This window comes from Eretmochelys imbricata, chromosome 1, assembly GCF_965152235.1.
Source record: "Eretmochelys imbricata isolate rEreImb1 chromosome 1, rEreImb1.hap1, whole genome shotgun sequence".
Taxonomy (NCBI): domain Eukaryota; kingdom Metazoa; phylum Chordata; order Testudines; family Cheloniidae; genus Eretmochelys; species Eretmochelys imbricata.
The window spans coordinates 257,740,890-257,762,946 of NC_135572.1; the positions used below are offsets into that span (position 1 = coordinate 257,740,890).

General features: G+C 43.9%; 1 protein-coding gene across 1 annotated transcript in view; it reads right to left on the minus strand.

The window, feature by feature from the left end:
- HIPK2 (homeodomain interacting protein kinase 2) overlaps positions 1-21,761 on the minus strand; it is a 178,258-nt gene extending 156,497 nt beyond the window's left edge. The window contains exon 1 of the mRNA XM_077807538.1: positions 21,647-21,761. Within this exon, the coding sequence (XP_077663664.1) occupies positions 21,647-21,665 (19 nt within the window). The 5' untranslated portion in view covers positions 21,666-21,761. The remainder of the gene's footprint in view (positions 1-21,646) is intronic.
- Between the last annotated feature and the right edge of the window lie 296 nt (positions 21,762-22,057).

Here is a 22,057-nt window from a genome sequence, read left to right on the forward strand (position 1 = left end):
AATTCCCACAGACTTTGATGAGATTTGAGGGGATTCAGGATGTCACAGGAGGCTCTCAGCAGCCTACAGGCTCCTCCCGCTACACCTGTCCAAATTAGGGTGACCAGATGTCCCGATTTTATAGGGACAGTCCCAATATTCAGGGCTTTGTTTTATATAAGCACCTATTACCCCCCACCCCGTCCCGATTTTTCATACTTGCTAGTTGGTCACCCTAGTCCAAATACACACAGGCACATATACACGCACTCCCACATCACACACATTCCTAAAACTACAAGTCAGCCTCTGAAGCAACTCACCAGTAATTCAGCACACATCCTGCCTCCATTCTCCAAAGCTAGAACTGCCTAGTTTCTCTTCCATATGTTTCTCCTAAAGCAACAGCACAAGTGTCTATAAATGAAGAGCCTTTAAAGTAAAATAAATTGACCTCTACAGGCCCCAAAAGTCCTGGGAAATGAGATGAACAGAAGAAGCCAGACCCTCAGCTGATGGGAAAAGGTGCTGAACTCACTGGGGCCCAGACCTAAGGGTGTGGCCTAAATTCTGCAGCAAGGTTCTTTCTTTGCTGTCTATAAATTCCTTTGCTGAAAAATTCAAAGAACAGTCATTACAAATAAATAAATAAATAAATAAGAATGAAAAGAGACAAGTTACAAGCCGAAGACCGGGGTGATTATCAATAAGCCGAAGAGCACTTGGTGCCAGCAACGGACTGAGCCTTGTATTCTCACAGACAAGCAACTCCGGCCCCTGGCACCACAGCCAGGGTCAGGAGCTGTGGCTGCATGGGTGCCAGATGAAGGGGGTGACTGTGTAAAGAGCAGCTGTGGAGGACGGGGGGAGGGAAGAGGAGGTGGGCAGGAGAGGGGAGTGAGGAGCTGCTTCTGTCTGAGCACCCTTGCAACGGCAAAGCTGCCTGTAGAAGGCTGGCTTCCTTGCAGGGAGGGAATCTGCAGGGGGTGTTATTTGCTACCACCAACTAGCTGTGTCCATTGCTAATGCCAGCAGAGAGAAGCAATTGGGATGGGGAGACAGAGAGAGAGAGAGAGAGGTTCACTGTGTAGATAAATATAGTAACATACATAGCTAAATCTATGCAGATGGGCTGGATAATAGGAGTGATCTAATTGGCTAGTCATAGAATCATAGAAATGTTGGTCTGGAAGGGACCTTGAGAGGTCATCAAATCCAGCCACCTGCAGTTAGTCAGGACCAAGTAAACTGAGACCATCCCTGACAGGAGTTTGTCCAACCTGTTCCACAACCTCCCTTGGAAGCCTATTCCAGAGTTTAACTGCCCTGACAGAATTTCCTAAAAATCTGACCTAAATATCCCTTCCTGCAGATTAAACCCATTATTTCTTGTCCTTCCTCCAGTGCACATGGAGAACAAATGAGTACAGTTTTCTTCATAACAGACCATGATTTAAAAATTGTCAGTTATGTAGAATCCACCACACCCTTTGTTAAGTTGGTCCAATGCTTAATTACTCTCACTGATAAACACTTACACCAGTTTGAATTTGTCTAGCTTCAACTTCCAGCCATTGGATCATGTTATACTTTTGTCTGCTAGATTGAAGGGCCCATTATTAAATATTTGTTCCCTGTGTAGGTACTTACAGACTGTGATCAAGTCACCCCTTAACCTTTCCTTTACTAAGCTAAATAATTGAGCTCCTTGCGTTTATCACTATAAGGCAAGTTTTCTAACCGTTTAATCATTCTCGTGGCTCTTCTCTGAACCCTCTCCAATTTATCAACATCCTTCTTGAATTTGTGGGCACCACACAAGGTGTTTCAGCAGTGGTCACATCAATGCTAGCTAGATACAGAGGTAAAGTAAGTTCTCTGCTCCTACTCTAGATTCCTCTGTTTATGTATCCAAGGATTACATTAGCCCTTTTAGCCACAGCTTCACACTGGGAACTCATATTCAGCCGATTATCCACCAAATCTTTTTCAGAGTCATGGCTACCCAGGACAGGGCCCCCCATCCTGTAAGTATGGCTAGGGTGACCAGATAGCATGTGTGAAAAATTGGGACCAGGGACAGGGGGTAATAGGCATCTATGTAAGAAAAAGCCCTGAATATTGGTATTGTCCCTATCAAATCAGGACAACTGGTCTCCCTAAATATGGCATACATTCTTTGTTCCTAGATATAAATATTTTCGTTTAGCCATATTAAAATACATATTGTTTGCTTGTGCCCAGTTTACCAAGTGATTACATTCCCAGGCTCTCCCCTGAACCTTTAGAGTTTTCCAGTAAATTTACACACACACACACACACATACACACACTCAATTCTATACATACAGGCTGATTTTTTTTCAGGAGCCTATGGGAGTTGGGTGCCCAACTCCCATTGAAAATCAGTGGATTTAGAAAGTCTGAGTCCTTTATGTCCTGGGTGAATGCATTTCCACAGTTCATTGCCATGAAAACCCTAGATGGGCTAGAAATCTATGCCTGGATGTTTAGAACTCTCTCTTGATGTGTTAAAATGCTTTGGCAATGTCCTTATCACTTACATTGAAAACCCCTGAGGGTGGGATGAGACATTTTCTGTCTGCAAAACCCTGGTTCTGCAATCAAATAAAATCATAAATAAACCCCAGTAATCCCAGTGGCTTCTGGAGCAATGGGGCAGAATGGCGTGGCCTTCATATCTACCTCACTGCTTCCCAAGCTGTGGGCTGTGCATCTCCAGTTGGCTGTCCATGGGGGTTGGGAGCTTGTTTGCTTTCTCTGTGTCAAGTCTTCTGCTGGGGTAGATTTGCTCAGCCATCTACAACCAACCACAGATTCCAGAAACACCCAGTAAGGCACTGTGCCAGTTATACAGCTCTATAGAAACTGTCACAGGGTGCACCTGAAGAGCAGCGGTCATGAATGGCTGAATGTGGGGTTGAAGGAGGAGAATTGGTTGAGAATGCGTATTCTGCTGTGATTTAATAAATCAATTAATTAATAAATAAACAGATAAATAAAATAATAGTAATGGGCTACTTTAGTTTTAGCAACTTTTTTTAAATGGTGTCTTCCGGGCTGGGACTTGAAAAGGCCTGTTTGAGTTGGGGATTAGTAACAGAGAAGGCTCTGGCAGACCCTCCCCACCAGAGCTGCTGTGCAATGTACTATACCTACAAATGCACACACATGCTGAGCACAGGGCAACTCTCAGCTATTGCTTTAATGGCTCGTGCACTGGGGAACAAGAATGTCACCCCCTAACACTCCCCTATCTCCAGACACAAGGCTTCCCCTTTCCTCCTGTCTCCTCCCACCGCCTGATGTACTTTACAGTGACTGGTTGCCAGTGGCATTCAACCAAGCTAGCAGAGAAAAGCTATGTCTACCCTGCAATAAAAGACCCATGGCACGGCTGTGGCTGGCCCGGGTCAGCTGACTTGGGTTCGCAGGGCTCAAGCTGCAGGACTATAAAATTGCAGGGTAGATGTTCAGGCTTGGGCTGGAGCCCAAAGTCTGAGAGCCTGCAAAGGGGAAGGGTCTCAGAGACCAGGCTCCAGCCCACGCCTGAGGGTATGTCTATACTGCAATTAAACACCCGCGGCTGGCATGTGTCAGTTGACTAGGACTCATGAGGCTCGGGCTGTGGGGCTGCAAAATTGCAGTTTAGACATTCAGGCTTGGGCTGAAGTCCAGGCTCTGGGATTCTGCCCTATTGTGAGGTCTCAGACCCGGACTCCAGTCTGAGCCTAAATGTCTACACTGCAATTTTACAGCCCAGTAGCCCAAGCCCTGCAAGCCTGAGTCAGCTGACATGGGCCAGCCGCGGGTGTTTAATTGCAGTGTAGACATACCCTGAATGTCTACATGGCAATTTTCAACCCTGCTGTCTGAACCCACAGGCCTGAGTCAGCTGACCTGGTTTCTGATACTCGGTGCTGCAGGTTTTTTATCGCATCACAGACATACCCTAAGAGAGAGTGAGAGAATATTGTGCTAATGAGCCACAGAACATTGCAAAACATATGATGGGAATAAAGGAAAGGAAAAGATCAGGCCACTTTTCAAACAAATGCAATGACAGAGAGTGAGGTGGACAGGACTACTGACTGCATCTGCAAAGCATTCGAGGGAACTTTCCAGCTGTTGACGGCTGCTGTGGGGACATAATTAAACACAACTGAAAATCGATGACCTGCAACTTGTTCCAGCAATGCCAAATGACATACACACATTTTCCCCCACTCACCCCCAGTGCAACCACAAACATCTGTTTTATTGCTCCCAGTATCAAAAGTCACAGGGATCTCACCTGAAAACCTGCCCTACCCTGCCATTCACTCATACGCCATCATCTCCTCCCTTGCTCTCCCCACACTGTTTTCAAAGTTCAGGGCCTCTTTGGCAAGGACAGTCCAGGCTGTGTGTCTGATGGAAAACAGCAGGAAAAAGCAGACATCCCCCTGTAAAGCATCCTTTGCCTGAAATCCCTTCAGACTTTCATAGCTTAGAGGAAATGCAGGACTTGATAATGAGTCATGTGCTCCTCTGGGAAACTGGAATGATTTCAGAAGAAGAGGAAAAATGTTTAAATCGGATCGAGTAGAAGGCCAAACTCAATCCTAAAGGGGGCAACTCCAGAGACAGGACACACTGTCCATGCAATGCGACCATCCACATTGGAACTGGAACATAATGATGGCTCAGAGGCCTAAGGAGTGTTCTGGAAAAGACACAGCTCCTCTATTGGAATGGGTTTACTTCAGCTACCATGGTGACTGGTATGGTATGGTACGGCGTGGCAGGGCTTGGCATGGTATGGGTAGATGCATGGATAGATAAATACTGATCCCCTAACTGATACTGCATTTGTCTATATCGCTGAACTATCTGTGCACTCGGTATGATTGGCATGATTTGTTCTGGGATTGAAATAGTGAAGGGTGCATTAGCAGAGCTGTAGAAGAACCCCAGAACTGGAATCACAGGGATGCCAATGGTGAAAGCTGATATGCATCAGCAGAGCAGTGGGCGGGGTCCTATGGCTGTGGAAGTTGCAGGCCAGGTGAACTGGCAGATCCACGATTACAGATCACTCCTGAAGAAGGCTCTCACTGGCAAGACACACTCAGCCATTCTCACACACGCTGTCACAACACCCCTCTACATAAACACACTAACCTCACTCCCAACACACAGAAACTCTGAAGCAACCTCACACGTCTGGTGCACCCATTGATACAGTCACCAAACACACTGACACAAATTCCCATCCTGACAGGCCCTCATGTACACACACTGAGGGCCTGATTCACATTTACACTCAGACTTTTTTGCACCACGCTGACAGCCTAAGGGGGCCTTCACGTGAGTGCTTGAGTCATGCTGGAACGCTCAGGAATGCCATGACGACACCTTTTTGGGCGGCCAGAACAGCGTTCCAATACCTTTGCTGGGTCAGGGCCAAGCGGCTCTTTTCCCTCCCCAGCTGCAGAGTGTCCCCTGAGCCAGCAGGTGCCGGTACTGGACCCAGGGGCATCGCTCAGTGGTGGGTCAGTGAGGAAGGAGCTGGGGATGCTGCAGGAAGAACTGTAGAGGGGAATATGGGAGCCCCCCCGTGAAAAGCAGGAGATGGGCACAGTTAATGAGGTGGTAGGGACAGGACAGGCTCTGCGGGGAGTCAGCCTCTTCTCCCCTGCGCCTCCCCCAGCTTCCCCTATCTTCTTCCCAGCTCCCCCTGCTCCCCTGCCAGGCCTCCCGGTACCCTGCATTCTGGCACTTCCTTTTCTAGCACTTTTTAATGTGGATTCAAATGTAGTTTACTGACAGTGCAGTATAAAGAGATCCTAATGAGAATCAGGCACACATTGCCCCCCCTATACAAAGCCGATAGACCCGTCCATGCCCCGTGCCCCACACTCCCTGCCACAGCCTTACATGTGTCCTGTCACTTGTGCTTGCACACACACAGAGCATCCTCTCCTTCCTCTTCATACTCATATGTGCTTTCCGATTACTCCAGCATTCAGGCTATAAGAAACTGCCAGCCTTCATCCTCCAGGAACTCACATCCTTCCCTCTCCAGTCAATGAGAAAATGACAGTGCAAGAAAAAAAATGGTCACCACCAATGGGATTGTCTCAAGTCTGGGTTACAAACTTCTCCGTCACGTTGCATAGCTACTTTACAGCAGGTGTATAAGACGACTGAATCCCCTTTGCAGAGCACAAACACAGTCTGATGTTGGCAGAGAGTGAGTTTTATGGGGATGCAAGTTTCTGGTGCGTGAAGCAGCCAAGGTTTTATGGGGATGCAGGTTTCTGGTTGGTGAAGCAGCCAGAAAAGTGGATGGAACATAGATTTTCCCCCCTGCCTGACTGAGCCCGACACCCCATTTGTCACACAATACGTGACTCTGGTGTGTTGTTAGATCCTGGGCTGCTCCTGGGTGCCTATGTAGTGATTGTGGCCAGGAGTGCTCGTTTTCTGCTAAGTCTGGCGAGAAAGGTGCAACCTTTCCTCCTATGCAAGGATGTTGCCACGGTTGTCACCGCTTGGAGATTTGATTGGTGTCATGTATTCTACAGGCAACCACATCTTGAGACTACCGAGACATGGAGGTTAGTGCAGCACAACATAGCCTGCTTATTAAATGGAGTTGCACACGGTGGGAGCAATTAAATTAGTAAGCTGGTCAATAAACAATAAGTAGAATTCAACATGTTTGTTTTAACCAATATTGCTTGGCACCTGGTCCTACTGACACAGCTGAAATAAGTCCAGTAAAGGGGCTCCAGCCAGAGCTCTCTCACTATAAACAGAGGGGGTTTCTAGCAGGGTGTTCTCCGTGAGAGGTCCTGGAGCTTGGAACTCCCCTCTTGGTCTGCCAGAGCCTGGTCTTCCTAACCTACTGGGCATGATGAAAAGGCTGTGGCTTTTCTTGGGCTTTGAGGTTAGGGGCTGGGAGTCAGTAGGGTTTGGCAGTTACTGATTTATGCATGGGCAGCCCTTCACATTCTATTGTATTGCATATTTAAATCTATGGGATAGGCACTCGTAGCATAGGAAGTACTTCAGTGGAGATTTACAGAAACAGAGCTCCCTCCAGGGCTTGTCAACCGCTCTCATCAGCCACCTCAATCAGAGGGGGCTGCCTGAGAGTGACATGAGGTGCTGCTTCCACCACACTCCCCGCCTTGTCTTCTTCACCAGGAAGGAACGGACCATGTTTCATCCCCAAATTTGAACCCCATGTATTGATGCCCCCTGACACCAGTAGGCCAATTTGTTTACTTGCTTTCATCAAAATTGGAATTAAAAAAAATCAACCTCCACAGTCATTCAGCACCAGCCCTACTGGTCTAAAATACCACCCATGAGGAGAAGCCCACAAATGCGGGGTGTCACAATTTCGGGACTTGGCAATGTAAACCTGTGTTCTCTGTGACCCAGGCAGGTGTCCTCCCCACTGATTCCCAGTCAGGTGCTCTGTGCTCAGATACACTCCAAACTACTTTAACCCCTGACTACACTTCACACAGACTGAGACACTTCAACTCCTTGTCCGTCCTCCCCACCCTAACGGCTCAGTAAAACCCATCATTCAACATGGAAGCAAAATCTGTCCTTCCCAGATGTTATGGGCATCCCAGATCCCTGACCCAAAGTCCAGAAGTCACAGAGATATGGTGTAGTCTAGTAGAGTGAGCACAGGGCTGAGGACCAGGCATACCAGAATTCTAAACCCAGCGCTGCCACTGTCTTACTATGAGGCCTTGGGAGCATCACTTAAAGTCTCTGTAAAATAGAAATAAATAATAATACTACCCACTGACCTACCTCATCAAGGTGTTGTGAGGATTAGTTAATTATGGTTTGTAAAAGGCGACTGCAATATTAAGTAAATTGTGTTACAGTCATGCTCCTGAGGTGCACACAGAGAGCCTGAAGATGAAAAGAATCCCATTTCCTCCCAAACGATTCAGTTTACATGAGAGAGATTAAGAATGGCAATGCAGCAGTGGTCGCCACATTCTATCCTATTCAGGCTCTTATATTCCACTAATCGCTGTGTTATCTGACTGCCTACATGTTGGCCTACGGAGCCTATACACCAGGGGTGGCCAAACTTATTGGCCCTCTGAACCGCATACAAACAATCTTCAGAAGTTTGAGAGCCAGAGCACACGTGCCAGGAGCCGGGGCTTGGGGCTTCAGCCCCACTCCCATTGAAGCTCCAAGCCCTGGCAGGTGAACCCTGCAGGGCTGAAGCCCCGAGCCCTCCTTCCCACTGGACAGAAGCTCCTATCCCCCTGCTCCACAGTGCAAGGCAGAGGTCCCAAGCTCTCCCTGCCCCACCCACCCAGTCTGGTAGGCGGAGAATGGGGTGGCGGGGGGGGGGGGCACTTGCGAGCCTCACTTTAATGGTAAAAGAGCCACATGTGGCTTGCAGTTAGACCACAGTTAGGCCATCCCTGCTATACACCATTGCTTGGAAAATGAGAGTGTCACATAGGGCTTGCCATGTCCAATCAGACCACTGGTCTGGCTATTTCAGCACCCAGAGCTGGCTGTTAGACTGAGAGGAGGGGACTCTAAAGATCACATACACACTTTCAATGTAAAATGTTTCTAATAAGCTAGGGACATGTCCCAAGAATCTTCTTACCAACTTTCCCCCCAACTTCTGAGGCCAGTCTTTTGCATAGTGGGGTTGATAATGGTGGCTAGCAGTTGACTGCACTTAGAGGGAGAAGGCAAATCATTTGGCAGGCCTGCTTCAAAATATTAAGACCTTCTCTGCCAGCATTCTGTATTTGGAATCCATCAGTGCAAAATGCTTCACAGGAAGGTTAAAAAAAAAAGGCCATAATGCACCTGGCTAAATGCCCTTCACTCCCAGCGTCAAGCCTTAAACACATGACCATCCCTTCTATCCATGGAAGTAGAGAACACCACAGACATTACTACAGCAGTTTCAATCACATTGTGGGCAAGGCCAGAAGATGTCTGAGGTTATGTTCTTGAGCCACCAAAAGTTATCTATACTGCCAAAAATCAGGTACCTAATTCACCACCAGTGCAACTCCATCAGCAATAGTACGGGTGAAAGCTAACGTACAGACAGATCTAAGACATATTTACCACTGTTGTTGCCCTAGTGGGTTAGACCAAAAGTGCTGGTGGTAAAAATATCTGAGCCCTGTCTACACTGAAACATTTCTACCACTAGTGAGATGTCTATATTTCTGCTAACACTGTTCATTGTGTTGCCTTATCCTTCCAACCACACACAGTCTATTTGTCTGATGTGGCCACCCGATATGTCCTTTCTGATGTGACATTATGAGCTATTTGGGAAAGATACTTGCCTTCTTTGTGTACCTTACCTAGCCCAATTACCTTTGATTTACGTCCTTAGCTGCTATTGTAATACACATAACAAATAGTAATAATAATTGTGAAGCTGCATCAGTGGTGAATTATGCTTCCATTTTTTCATAGTGTAGATGCACCTTCAGGAGACACACAGGAGAGGCTATCGCTGGTATCAAGAATAAAGCACAGCAAACCAGATCTGAGCTGACCCATAAATGTGTACATATTGTGCTACCCACTGGGGGAGCGGGGGGGTTTCTACCTTTCAAAGGAAAGTAAGACAGAAAAGAAATCAGACAGACAGCATCCTTGGAATATATGTAGGAATATATAATCATGCTCTCTCTCTCACACACACACACCATAATTTATCTCTTCCTCCTCCTGTTTGACATTATCCTCTGTTCTAGTATCATAATCTGTTGCTACGGAAACAACTATGATGTCACAAAGAGAGGATTATAGATGTCTTGAACAGGAAGAAAAGGTACATTATAATGGGAGAGAAAAAGACACCTACAAATAGCTGCTGAGTAGGAGACATTCCAGGAACAGCAAATGTGAAATGGAAAATAAACAAACAAGTGGCATTGATGCCGCTGTAACTGGGAATAGAATTTGGCCCATCATTTTCAAAATAAAAAGGTGTTTACAGTTTTTACCCCAAGAAGCAAAAAGCATCTGTGCAAAGCTGTTTAAGCATTTTCAAAAATTAGTTTTTCTCAGAAATTCTTTGCAAGTTTCCTTGTGGAGGATATTCTCTCAGACTCACTGATTGAGGCTGGGTCTCCCTCACATCACTACACTGTGTGTGTTCCAGAACTCCCATCAAAAGTGCTGGCATAATGCACCTGTAACAATATGGCTGATCAGTAGGGATCTTGTTGGTTGGCTGCCATCTTATGGGTCCTTTTGATCTTTAATCAGAAATAAATAGAGAAGCTCCGAACTTGTTTCCAAGTCACTGATGACTCAGAAGAAAATGCTCTTAAATACCTATGGGTCAATGTCCTAACAGATAAAGCACAAGGTGGGGTGTTAGTTGGTGTCTGCTACCAACTGCTAAATCACACTAGGGAACAGGATGACCAGCTCCTTTGACACCTATCTATAATGTGTAGGGAAAAACATGCTACCCTGAGGGACTTCAATATGAGTGACATATCCTGGAGATCTCATGCACCCAGTACTAAAACATCCTTTCTGAACATTATAGAGGAGAATTTCCTAACTCAAAAAGTGTTGCAGCCAATACAGGGGAATTCTATATTAGACCTTGTCTTGACAGATAAAGAGGAACTGGTCACAGAACTAGAAATTAATAGTAATTTAGGTACAAGTGACTCATAGACTTAAAACAAGAAGGGACCATCATGGTAATCTAGTCTTACTTTCTGCACATTGCAGGCCACAGAACCTCACCCACCCTCCCACCCCTGTAATAGGCCCAAAACCTCTTGTTGAGTTACTGAAGTCCTCAAATCTTGATTTAAAGACTCCAAATTCCAAAGAATCCACCATTTATTCTAGTTCAAACCAACCAATGACCTTGACTTGTGCAAGCAGAATATAGTTCAGACCAGGGATATATATCCTTGGTGCTTTAAAAGGGCCAATTTCACTCAGCTGAAAACAACGATGAGCCAATCATCTGGCAGGAAGATTTTTAACAGAAAAAAAATGTAAATGATAATCGGGACTTGTTTAAGAACTTTACTTTACTAGATGCCCAAAAAGCCACAATTGAGGAAGAAAGCCATATTGGTTAAAAAACCAACATGGTTTAGTGGGCAAGTGAAGGCAGCTGTAAAAAAATAAAATATTTATATATACAACAAACAAGAAATAGGAAGTTGATAGTAATGAATATAAATAAGAAGCTAGGAATTATAGAAAATTGATAAGGGAACAAAAAGGACACAAGAAGAAATCTATGTCCAGCAGTGTTAAGGACAATAAGGAGTTTTTAAAATATACTAGGAACAAAAAGAATCCTAACAGTGGTATTGGTCCTTTACTATACAGAAATGGCAGAATTACCAATAATAATGCCAAAAAGGCACAAGTGTTCAATAAATATTTATGTTCTGTATTTTGGGGGGAGAAACAAGGGATGTACTCATATTATATGCTAACACTCTTTCCAGTCTACTAGTATCTCAGGAGGATTTTAAACAGCAGCTACTAAAGTAGGACATTTTTAAGTCAGCAGGTCCAGATAAGTTGTTTTTAAAAAGCTGTCTGAGGAGCTCGCTGGACCATTAACGTTGATTTTCAATAAGTCTCGAAGCACCAGGGAAGTTCCAGAAGACTGGAAGAAAGCTAACATTGTGCCAGTATTTAAAAAGGGTAAATGGAACGACCAGATAATTATAGACCTGTCAGTCTGACATTGATCCTGGGAAAGATAATGGAGCGGCTGGGACTTGATTAATAAAGAATTAAAGGAGGGTAATATAATTAATGCAAATCAACATGGGTTTATGGAAAATAGATCCTGTCAAACTAACTTGATATCTTTTTGTTGATGAGATTACAAGTTTGATTGATAATGGTATGGTGTTGATGTAATAGACTTGGATGTCTGTAAGGCATTTGACTTGGTACCACATGACATTTTGACTGAAAAGCTAGAAAGGTATAAAATTAACATGGATCACATTACATGGATTAAAAGCTGGCTAAATGATTGGTCTCAAAATGTAACTGTAAATGAGGAATCATCATCAAACAAGTGTGTTTTTACTGGGATGCTGCAGGGATCGGTTCTTGGCCCTGTGCTATTTAACATTTTCATTAATGACCAGGAAGAAAACATGAAATCATCACTGATAAAGTTTACAGATGACACAAAAACTGGGGGAGTGATAAATAATGAAGATGACTGGGGACTGATACAGAGCAATCTGAATTGCTTGGAGCAAGCTGGATGCAATCTAACAATATGTATTTTACTATTGTCAAATGTAAATGTGTATATCGAGGAACAAAGAATGTAGGTCATACTAAAGGATATGGGGGCTCTATCCTGGGAAGCTGTGACTCTCAAAAAGATCTGGGGATCATGAGGGACAATAAGCTGAGCATGAGCTCCCCGTGTGATGGCCAAAAGGGTAAATGCAATTCTTGGATACATAAACAGGAGAATCTTGAATACAAGTAAAGGGGTTATTTCACCTCTATAGTTGGCACGGTGCGACCGCTGCTGGAATACTGTTTCCAGTTCTGGTGCCCACAATTCAAGAAGGATGTTGAGAAATTGGAGACGGTTCAGAGAAGAGCCACAAAAATGATTACAGCAGTGATACTCAGACTTCAGTCGTTCAGGAGCCAAATTAGCAAACAACATTATCCAAAAGAGCCACAGTAGTGTGAATGCATTGTTTTGTTTACTATAGTACTATATATTCACATTTCAACAGTATGAGAGGGGAAATATATTATTCTCACAGCAAAATGACTGACCAAGTATTATTATTTTATCAACTGCAATTGGTTAATAACATAGTAAAAGCATCTGATTGGTTAATAACTTAGATTGGTTAATAATTAAATCACACAGTGTTTTAATATCATGTGCTGCAAAGAGCCGCAGGGGACACATTTAAGAGCCACTTGTGGCTTGCAAGCCTCACTCTGAGTATCACTGGATTAAAGGATTAGAAAACATGCCTCGGAATGATCTACTCAAGGAGCACAATTTATTTAGTTTAGCAAAGAAAAGGTTAAGGGATGATTTGATTACAGTCTATAAGTATCTACATGGGGAACAAATATTTAATAATGAGCTCTTCAATCTAATAGAGAAATGTGTAACATGATCCAATGGCTGGAAGTTGAAGCTAGACAAATTCAGACTGGAAATAAGGCATAAGTTTTTAACAATGGGAGCAATTAACCATTGGAACAATTTACCAAGGGATGTGGTGGATTTTCCATCACTAACCATTTTTAAACCAAGATTGGATGTTTTTTTATAAAAGATCTGCTCTAGGAATTATTTTGGGGAAATTCCATGGCCCGTGTTTTACAGGAAATCAGACTAGATGAATAGAGTGGTTACTTCTAGCGTTGGAATCTATGAAAAAAACAAGTGGATTACATCCAATAGCAATAAACTCACTAACCTAAAATGATAAGCAAGAAGGACTCTTACCTGTCCTCCTAGGCAAGCATAAAAGCAGAGCCTCATTGATACAATGGCAAATACATTGGTACAGCTGATCTGATGTTAGAGAAAAGAGAACGTTGGGACCAATGCTGTCAAGCCATCCAGCTTTCATGCCAGGCACACCTATTTACTAAGTCACACACACACTGGATGCACCTTTAGATTTTTATACATTTCAATCACCTGGCCTGATCGTGAGAATGGGGCAGACAGACGGAAAGGAGAGATTATGTGACAGCCACACGTGCCTTTGCCGCATTATGCGCAGACATAAAATTGCAGAAAATTTCAGCACTCAGGGATTGTAGGGGTCTTCCGGTGGGTCTATTTGAATTGCTTCTGTGTTTGAGCCCTCGATTTGGAGTGGCTGATAATGGTGATGGGGGAACCCCAAGAATTTCAGTGTTAGGAATCAGATCAATTAAACCTCCAAAAATTCTAATACTTCACCAGAGTTTACCCAGATTATATGAACTTCTTAATCATGTGGAATTGGACTGGGAATCTCCCGTGAATGGAATTTCTCAGGCAATAGCATCCCTTTTGCTTCCATTCCCAGCTAGAGCCAGGAAGTGCCTGGAAGTACAAAGATGAAAAATAACGGAACAGGGAAGTTGCTAAATGAACTTTGTTCAAGTTTTGGACCAAGGTTTGGCTCCTATTTTACATTAACCTATTTGCCTTTCCCTTGTTTTCCAGGATCAGGAGAGCACAGTGGGAAACAAAGCTGATATTTTGATGGGGGGTGAAATTTGGGCATGAGCCACTGTGTCCCTATGAAGTTGTCAGTCTTTAGAGGAGTTCAGTGAGGAGCTATGCATTGTGGAAATGTTATTCCAGATGACCAAGCCTTGCTAATCCCCTTAAGTGTAAAGACTGTAATGAACAGGAAACATTGCTGCCCTCCTGAGTTTTCTGGGATTGCCAAGCTTCCTGGAATATCATTGGGTCTGACAGAACATCATCACCTTGTAGTGTGACTATTTTATCACATTTTAAATGTGGCAGCCTTAAGTGATCTCTTTACCCTTTCTTCTTCTAGAGGTAGATGTCAATGCAGACACTGGAAGCTGAGCAGGGAAGAGAAAGGGGCGTGATTAAAAGCAGTGCTCAACTTTTCTAATCAAATAGCCCGTTCAGTGGAACCTGACAGACACTGCTACATTATCAAACTGCTGGGGAGACCTTAAAAATACTGTAGTACATTCTGTAGTCTGCAACTCAGCAAAACTCCCACTGTCTTCAGAATTCAGTCTATGGAGCCTGATTCTAAACTCACTTACAGCAGTGTTATACCTGCGTGGCTCCATTAGTTTAAGTGGCATTACTACTGATTTACACCTGGTGTAAGTGAGACCAGAATCGAGCCAAGAACTGGCTAGAGAAGCTTGGGCATGGGGAAGTTCACAGTGCTGCTGCTCATTTTGTACCCACATTGTAGATAAGTAGAGGACTTCATTCTCCAGGGCTGACATTCCTCCACTGGCTTGAAATTCACCTGGATTCATCAGCCAGTTTATAAAATACTTTGAACATGTAAAGAACTACACAAGTGCACAGTGGGAATTTATTATTAATTATTATTATTATACCAATAGACAGTAGGGTTTATTTATTCTTTTTAACCCTGACTTTTGATTCTCTAAGGTTATACGTGTGAATCCGGAAATGTCCCTCACACCATGCTATTGGAACATGGGGAGCTCATTTACTTCAGTGTGATTCCACTAGCTTTAATGGAATTACTCTTAGTTCAGGTCCCAGTTCAGAAAAGCATCCGTATTCAGGAATGGCGCTTAAACCCATGCTCCAGAGCTTTCATGAATCGGAGCCTTACCCTGGTGTGAGAGGAGAATCGGGCTCACTCTCTCCACCGGTCAGCTGTAAATGTTCACAGGAAATAAAGTGACTTTGCTTTTTCTATGCTATATACACACAAACTGAGCAGCTGCTGACTTGGAGGAACGTTATCATTTGGGTCTGAATGTAGATTTTTAGAACGGTTAAAAAAGTGAAATAATTTTTAGGCCAACAGTTCCAAAAGAGGATGCCTAAAGTTAGGCTCCTAAATCCATATTTAGGTATATAAATAAGTAAGAGACCCTTTTTTCTAGTTAGGGTTTACATCTCTCTTTTGGTTATGCAGCAATGTTTGTAGCTGGACTGGTCCTTAATAAAGAGGTGGATAAAGTAAATAAATCTTCCACTAGAGCAACAAATAAAAGACAGCAATGATAATAGTAATACACTGAACTTACAGAATACAAATTCCTGAGTGAGGGTGAGTAGTCCATTTACAAATGGACTAACTAAGGCACAGAGTCTAGGTCAATGGGACTGTTCATGTGCTTAAAGCGTGACACATATGTAAGTACTTTCCTGAATTAAGGCCATAGATTAAGGGTGGGATTTTCAAAACACACAGTCTTGGCCTAACTCTACTGCACAGAAACCTATTGATTTCAATAGGACCAGAGTAAGGCCAACACCGAGTGCTTTTGGAAAATCCTACTCTAACAGTCAGGTCCAAAGTCACGCACCAAACCAGCTCCCCAGACACCTGCTCTTACCACTGGTCCGTGCTACACCATCCTGAAGTGAAATAGTCTCTGCCAGTCTGAACACAGGGATGCTGTACTCACATCTGAACTACAGTTTTCAGTAATTGTAAGAATGGAGGGCTCTGCAAATTTCTCACGTGGGGGACCACTTTGTGAGACACAGGGACCCTCACAAGGACTCACCTCCAGTCCCAACACCCCGATCCTATAATGGCTTGGCTCTCAAAAACCTTCACTCTGGAGATCACCAGAGAGGTTCTCCACAGCTACCATATGCCAACGGTTGAAAACCAACATTGTGTGGTGGCCCAAACTTATAAACTGGGGTAACTAAAAGCAGGCACCTAGATCCAAGCCTAGTCTCCAAGTGGCCTGATTTGCAGAGGTGATGAGTGTTCAAAATACCCATGGAAGTTAATTAGGGTTGTGGATACTCACCACCTCTGAAAATCAGGGCAATCATTGAGATGCCTAAAATAATGAATAATAATACTACTCAGCTCTTATATAGTATTTTTTATTCATGCTCTCAAAGAGCTTTACAAAGGAGGTCACTATCTTTATCCCCATTTTAAAGATGGGGAAACTGAGGCACTGGGAGGGACGGTGACTTGCCCAAGTTAAACCTTTAGGCACCTAAGCCCCTATTCTGCAAACTGACCATGATTTTCAAATTTGGGCCTGATGCTGCATACACTTATGGATGTGCTTAACTCTCTACATGCACGGTGAGGAATCCAACTGAAGTCAATGGGGTTTGTCACTTGTGTTAACTTAAGCCGATGTGTAAGCCCATGCAGGAGCCAACCCAAGCCTGAAGTGTGGCCAGTATGCATATTCCTGCATTCTGAGTGGCTGTTCCCCTCAGAACACATTGTCTATCTGCCCACACTATCCTAGCCCTTACAGGGTTTCTTCCATTTCAGAAAATAAAACAGCATCTCTCACCCATTTCATCTCAATAATATTTAATCATTAGACATTTCAGTATGATAACAACAATAATTATAACTGGAGGGGATTTTCTGTTATCTTGGAAACAACCACCTCTTGAGTTAATAAAAACCTGTGCCTTTGGTCCCAGCACTGATTTAGCTCAGGTGATGGTTATTACCTCATAAACAGGAAGCTCCATTCAGTTATTATCCCAGTGCACAGAGTTTTGGGGCAAAGCCCTTCACAAAGTGCCAAAGGTTAATCCATTAAAATGATCACATGTTGCCTCTGTAAAGTGCCTGTCCCAGAAGCTCTGGGAAAACACTAGCCAGTTAAATAGGATCTGACCTTAGACATGTTCAGGGTCAGAATTTCATGCCTCCAACAACCTGATCCTGCGAAGAGCTCCCTGGGGGCAAACCTTTCTGCCACCATGAAGCCCCATCAATGTCCCTGTAGTGGCTAGGTAGAATTTACAGAAAATACAGATATTAATTCTATAAGCCACCCACACATAAAACTACTGACGCTGCTGCTAATAATAGACTGTAAATTGCAACAAAGTTGTCAAAGATAAGTAATAAGCAAAGCACAACAGCATAACACCAAAACAAGAGGTAATAATCATTCTAAAAATAAAGGTTAAAGCAAACTAACACCCCTTTATGCTGTGCTCTGAAGGCTGCCAATCTCAGGTGCTGGTGAACCACCCAGGAAAGGGCAGGTGAAATTCACTTCTATACAGAAGGCTGCACAAAGTCTGTGCACCACTTAAGTCCAGCTTATGCACCCTTAAAATAGGGCTTGAGTGGGACTTCAGTGGTGCATAGGCTTTTTGCTTGACCTCTGCACAGGGCAGAATTTCACCCAGCAAGAGTATCACAACTGATTTGAGCAGAAAGGTCGATACAGGGTGAGGCGCCATCCTCTCTCAGAGTCATGGGACCAGGTGCTCCACTGGTGTGACTCAGGATAGCTCTGCTGAAGCCAGGGGAACTTCATCAGCTAACACCAACTCCGAAACTGGACAACTTATTTTTAATGCCAGTGAGGACAGTTATGCTCATCTAGTCTGACCTCCTGCATAACACAAGCCATAGAACCTCACTCAGTGATTCCTGCATTTAGCCCAATAAGTTCTCCACTCTCCATTAAGATTAAAGCGACTCAAATCCAACCCAGGTGCTGAACGTTAGTTTTAGTTGCCTTTCTATTTTTATTCTGCTCGGTCTATTTTATTTCCTTCATTTTACCCTTTCAGTTCTAAAAAGGAAAAAGAACAGGAAAGGCTGGAGAACAGGAATGTGTCAGGTGAAATCCTGACTCTACTGAAGTCAATGACAAAACTCTCCTCGATGTCACCGGGGCCAGGATTTCATCCTATGTATTTACTTATTATGCACGGTCTGGCTCACAAGAGCTGCTACTTGGGCCAGCAGTTTAGTATCGTCACGCAGAGCACGCACCGAAGTATTCAGAAAGGTCTTTGTACATAGCTCACTTAAACAGAGATGTATTGGAATCATTTAATAAATCTTTTAATGTGTCACATTTTCTAACAACATGTTTTTGTAAAAGAGCTCTGTGCTTTCAAACCCGTACCGCTGGGAAAGATATCTTCTCACATATTCCATCGTCCGTTTTGGTGGTGCTGGTGGGTGTAGGGGCGGTATGTGTGTTACAATAGTAATCCATTGACAGCGCAAGAGTCAAACAATAGGAACAGAGGAGCTGTTACGTACTACAGCACTGAGCCAGCACCTCTACAATTATGCTTCCATCAGTGGCTTAAATGTACCTGATGCTCGGGAGGAAGGCTCAAGAGAGCCTGTGACATGCAGACTATCATTTCGGGAAGGAAAGACCAGAACCACACACTCTCCTTTTACGATTAGATTCATATTCTACATGCAAGTAAGTGCAAGTTTCCATCCTTGCCCTATAACGTGTCAGGGAACTCTGAAGAACTCTCATGACTATCAGGGAGGACAGCATAGCCATGAAACCCCCGCCCCCCCTCCCAAAAAAACAGTCCAACCCACAAACCTATTTTAATGCAAAAGTCAACCCCCCTTGTACCTTATGTGGACTCTTGAGAGTTGGGATATTGCAGATTTTCCAGCTTTAAGGATTGGGATGTTTTAATAGGCTGCAAAGTTTTGCTGTGGGACCTTCCCTGCTGCAAGACTGTTATAGATGGCTCCAAACAGGCCTTCTTTATAGGTTGTTGGGTTTTTTTTCAATCACCCAAGTGCCTTGAAGCAGCTGACGTGAGAGTGCAGTAACTGTTAAACTCCGGCTAAAAGCCTCAATGCGTCACCATGAATCTAGAGAAGAATCCAGTATGCTGGCTCCCACCAGGCTGATGTCCATTAGACTCAATCTTCCTGTAATATTTCAATTGGAGATGATGCCATGCACTTTTGCAGAAAGAAGGCTTAATGAAACATTTACAGAAATGAGCTCAGTTTTCCACAAAGGAGATAAGGTAAAAATCATGTTCACACTGCCCTATAGACACTGTTAATTATTCTCTCCTCAGATCAAGGGGGTGAGTGTGACAGTAAGCTAAATGTCCCTCTTCTGGAGACCTGGGGGACATCATAAATGAACATGATCTTGGAAGATTCATCCTACCCCACAGTGGATTTTAGTCCACATCACAAAATCACTGCATAATCCAACCTGATTAGTAGACTCTGTTGCAGAGAAGCTCAGGACGGGGACAGCAGGCACTGTGATGTAGGACAGGCCTAAAGTGCACTGGACTAGCTGTGTAAGGAGTCCAGCGCTGCAATAGCAGGGAACTGATTTGGTCAGGATTAAAATGCATTGGCAGTGTTACCATCTGTGGGGCCCCAAATCTAGACTAGCAGGGAAGTGAGGCAGGTAAAGATTCGGATGCCCTTACACAGCTGGGAAGTATGGAGCCCAGGACAGGAACAGCAGGTCAGGATGGAGGTGCAATGTCAGAGCAGGGTGGGCACCTGCTTGCCTCTAGCAATTTCTGTTAGCATCTCGCTGCCACAAGCCTCACATCCAACCATGACCATGAGCATTGCAAAAGAAAGGCTTTCCAAATAGAGACACTTCTTTTCCCCTGAAAGGGCAAAGCCTGCTCCTAACAGTTCTTCATTCAGTGGCAAGTTTCTTTTCTAAACCAGACCTTAACCGTCCAGCAGAGGGCGAGTTCAGGAGGTGTTTAAAGAGAAACATTATTTCATTTCATTTCAACACCCCAGACAGTTCCAGCACTGACTGTAGCCCCTTTTTACAGATACAGTTTAATAATAAATGTCCCTCATTGTTTTGCACACTCTCTTTTTTCAGCAGATCTCTTGCATTTGCCTTTCATTAGTCACACTGCAGAAAAAAATAATGGCTACATTAAACCTATGCTCTTCAGGATCAGGGAAGAAAGAACTGGAATAATACTTATTTGTGTTGCCTTCAAACAATCCCCTTTGTTTATTTTAGAGTTCAGACTATTTACAGGCCCCACAATTGTAAACCACCCTGAAGCATCCTAGCCATCAATAAAAACATCGGTAACTTTACACCGTCAGGAAAGCTGGTTCCTTTAGAACACTCCAACTAATACTCGATTTTCTTCTCAGATAAGTTTTATCAGACGCACTACAGATAAAGTATTGCTTCCCGCATGCCTCTTCCCCTGCCAGACATTAAAATCTCCCTTGCTATAAATCGATCGTCAAGACATTTCTGAATAAAATAAAATAAACTGAGGATTTCTATCCAGTTTACATAAATGCTCTCTAACCAATTCTCAACCAGAAAAGGGGGGACAGGGACGGGGACAGGGACAGAAAGGAAGGACATAAATACAACGCTAGGTGATATAAATTAAGCCGGATTTATTTTTAAACACGAGTCCTAAAGAGAGAGAGAGAGAGAGAGAGATTTAAAAACTGAAAAAAAAACTAAGTTCACTTTCAATTTTCACTGCAATCGCCGGTTGGATTTAACTAGAAACTGAAAGAACTGACAGTCTGCTGCTAGAATTTTTTCCTGACATATATGCCTAGATACGCTATTATTTTTTTAACCTAAAAATATAGTTGATCAGCAAAATCCCAAAGCAAATGCTTTCTGGAGTACAGGCTAAAGCAATAGGGTGTTCAGCCCTTGAATTTAAACTACATTTCATACAGAGAGAGAGAGAGAGAGAGAGAGAGAGAGAGCAATTACAGGGCAATCTTAGTCAATTTCATTGTTCGGCTCGGCACTGAAATGGACTTTTCCACCCATTTCCTTCGTGACCACGGACCGAAATAATCAAAATAAAATAAAATAAAATAAAATAAAGAGGGGGTGAGGAATTTTACAGACAATCATGGGTGGACAGAAGGAAGAAATGGAAAGCAAATTAAAACCAACCTCCATTCAAATACTAAGAATACTAATTTTTTAAAAGGCAGAGCCATACATTGAACCTCACAGCAGCGACAATGAGCTATGCTATAATGTTGATTTCAGATCTGTGGTCATTTTCTTTCTCTTTTTTGGTGGGAGGTGAGGGGTGCCTGGTGCCCAGAGATAGCCAAAGGACAGGGATGGGGAGGGGTGGAAGGAAATAAAAGACCCAGAGCTGCCTTACCTTCGTACATAGGGGCCATCGGTGCAAGAATGTGTTATTCATGGCAAAAAAAAATATATTAAAACATTTAAAAAATGAAGCGAGATCTCAGCCCCCCAAACTCAATACAAATCTGCCATCTTGAGCCTGTGTCTCTCCGTACAGTCGAAGCTGCCAGCCTCCTGCATCACCGCCTCACTTCATCAGGGGGGAGACAGAAAAATCCACCCTTGATCCTGTCCATCTAACAAAAACACCACCAAAAAAAGGAGCAGGGAGTGGAAGAGGTGTGGGGAGGGTCGATGCACAGTGGACAGGTCAAGGGTGGGGGGAGAGGTGATTAGAGGCCCCCCCCCAGATTTGGGACTTGGGGTCGGGGAGGGGGGACTCAGCCGATCCCCCTAGCTCTCAGCTCAACATGTCTGTGTGTGT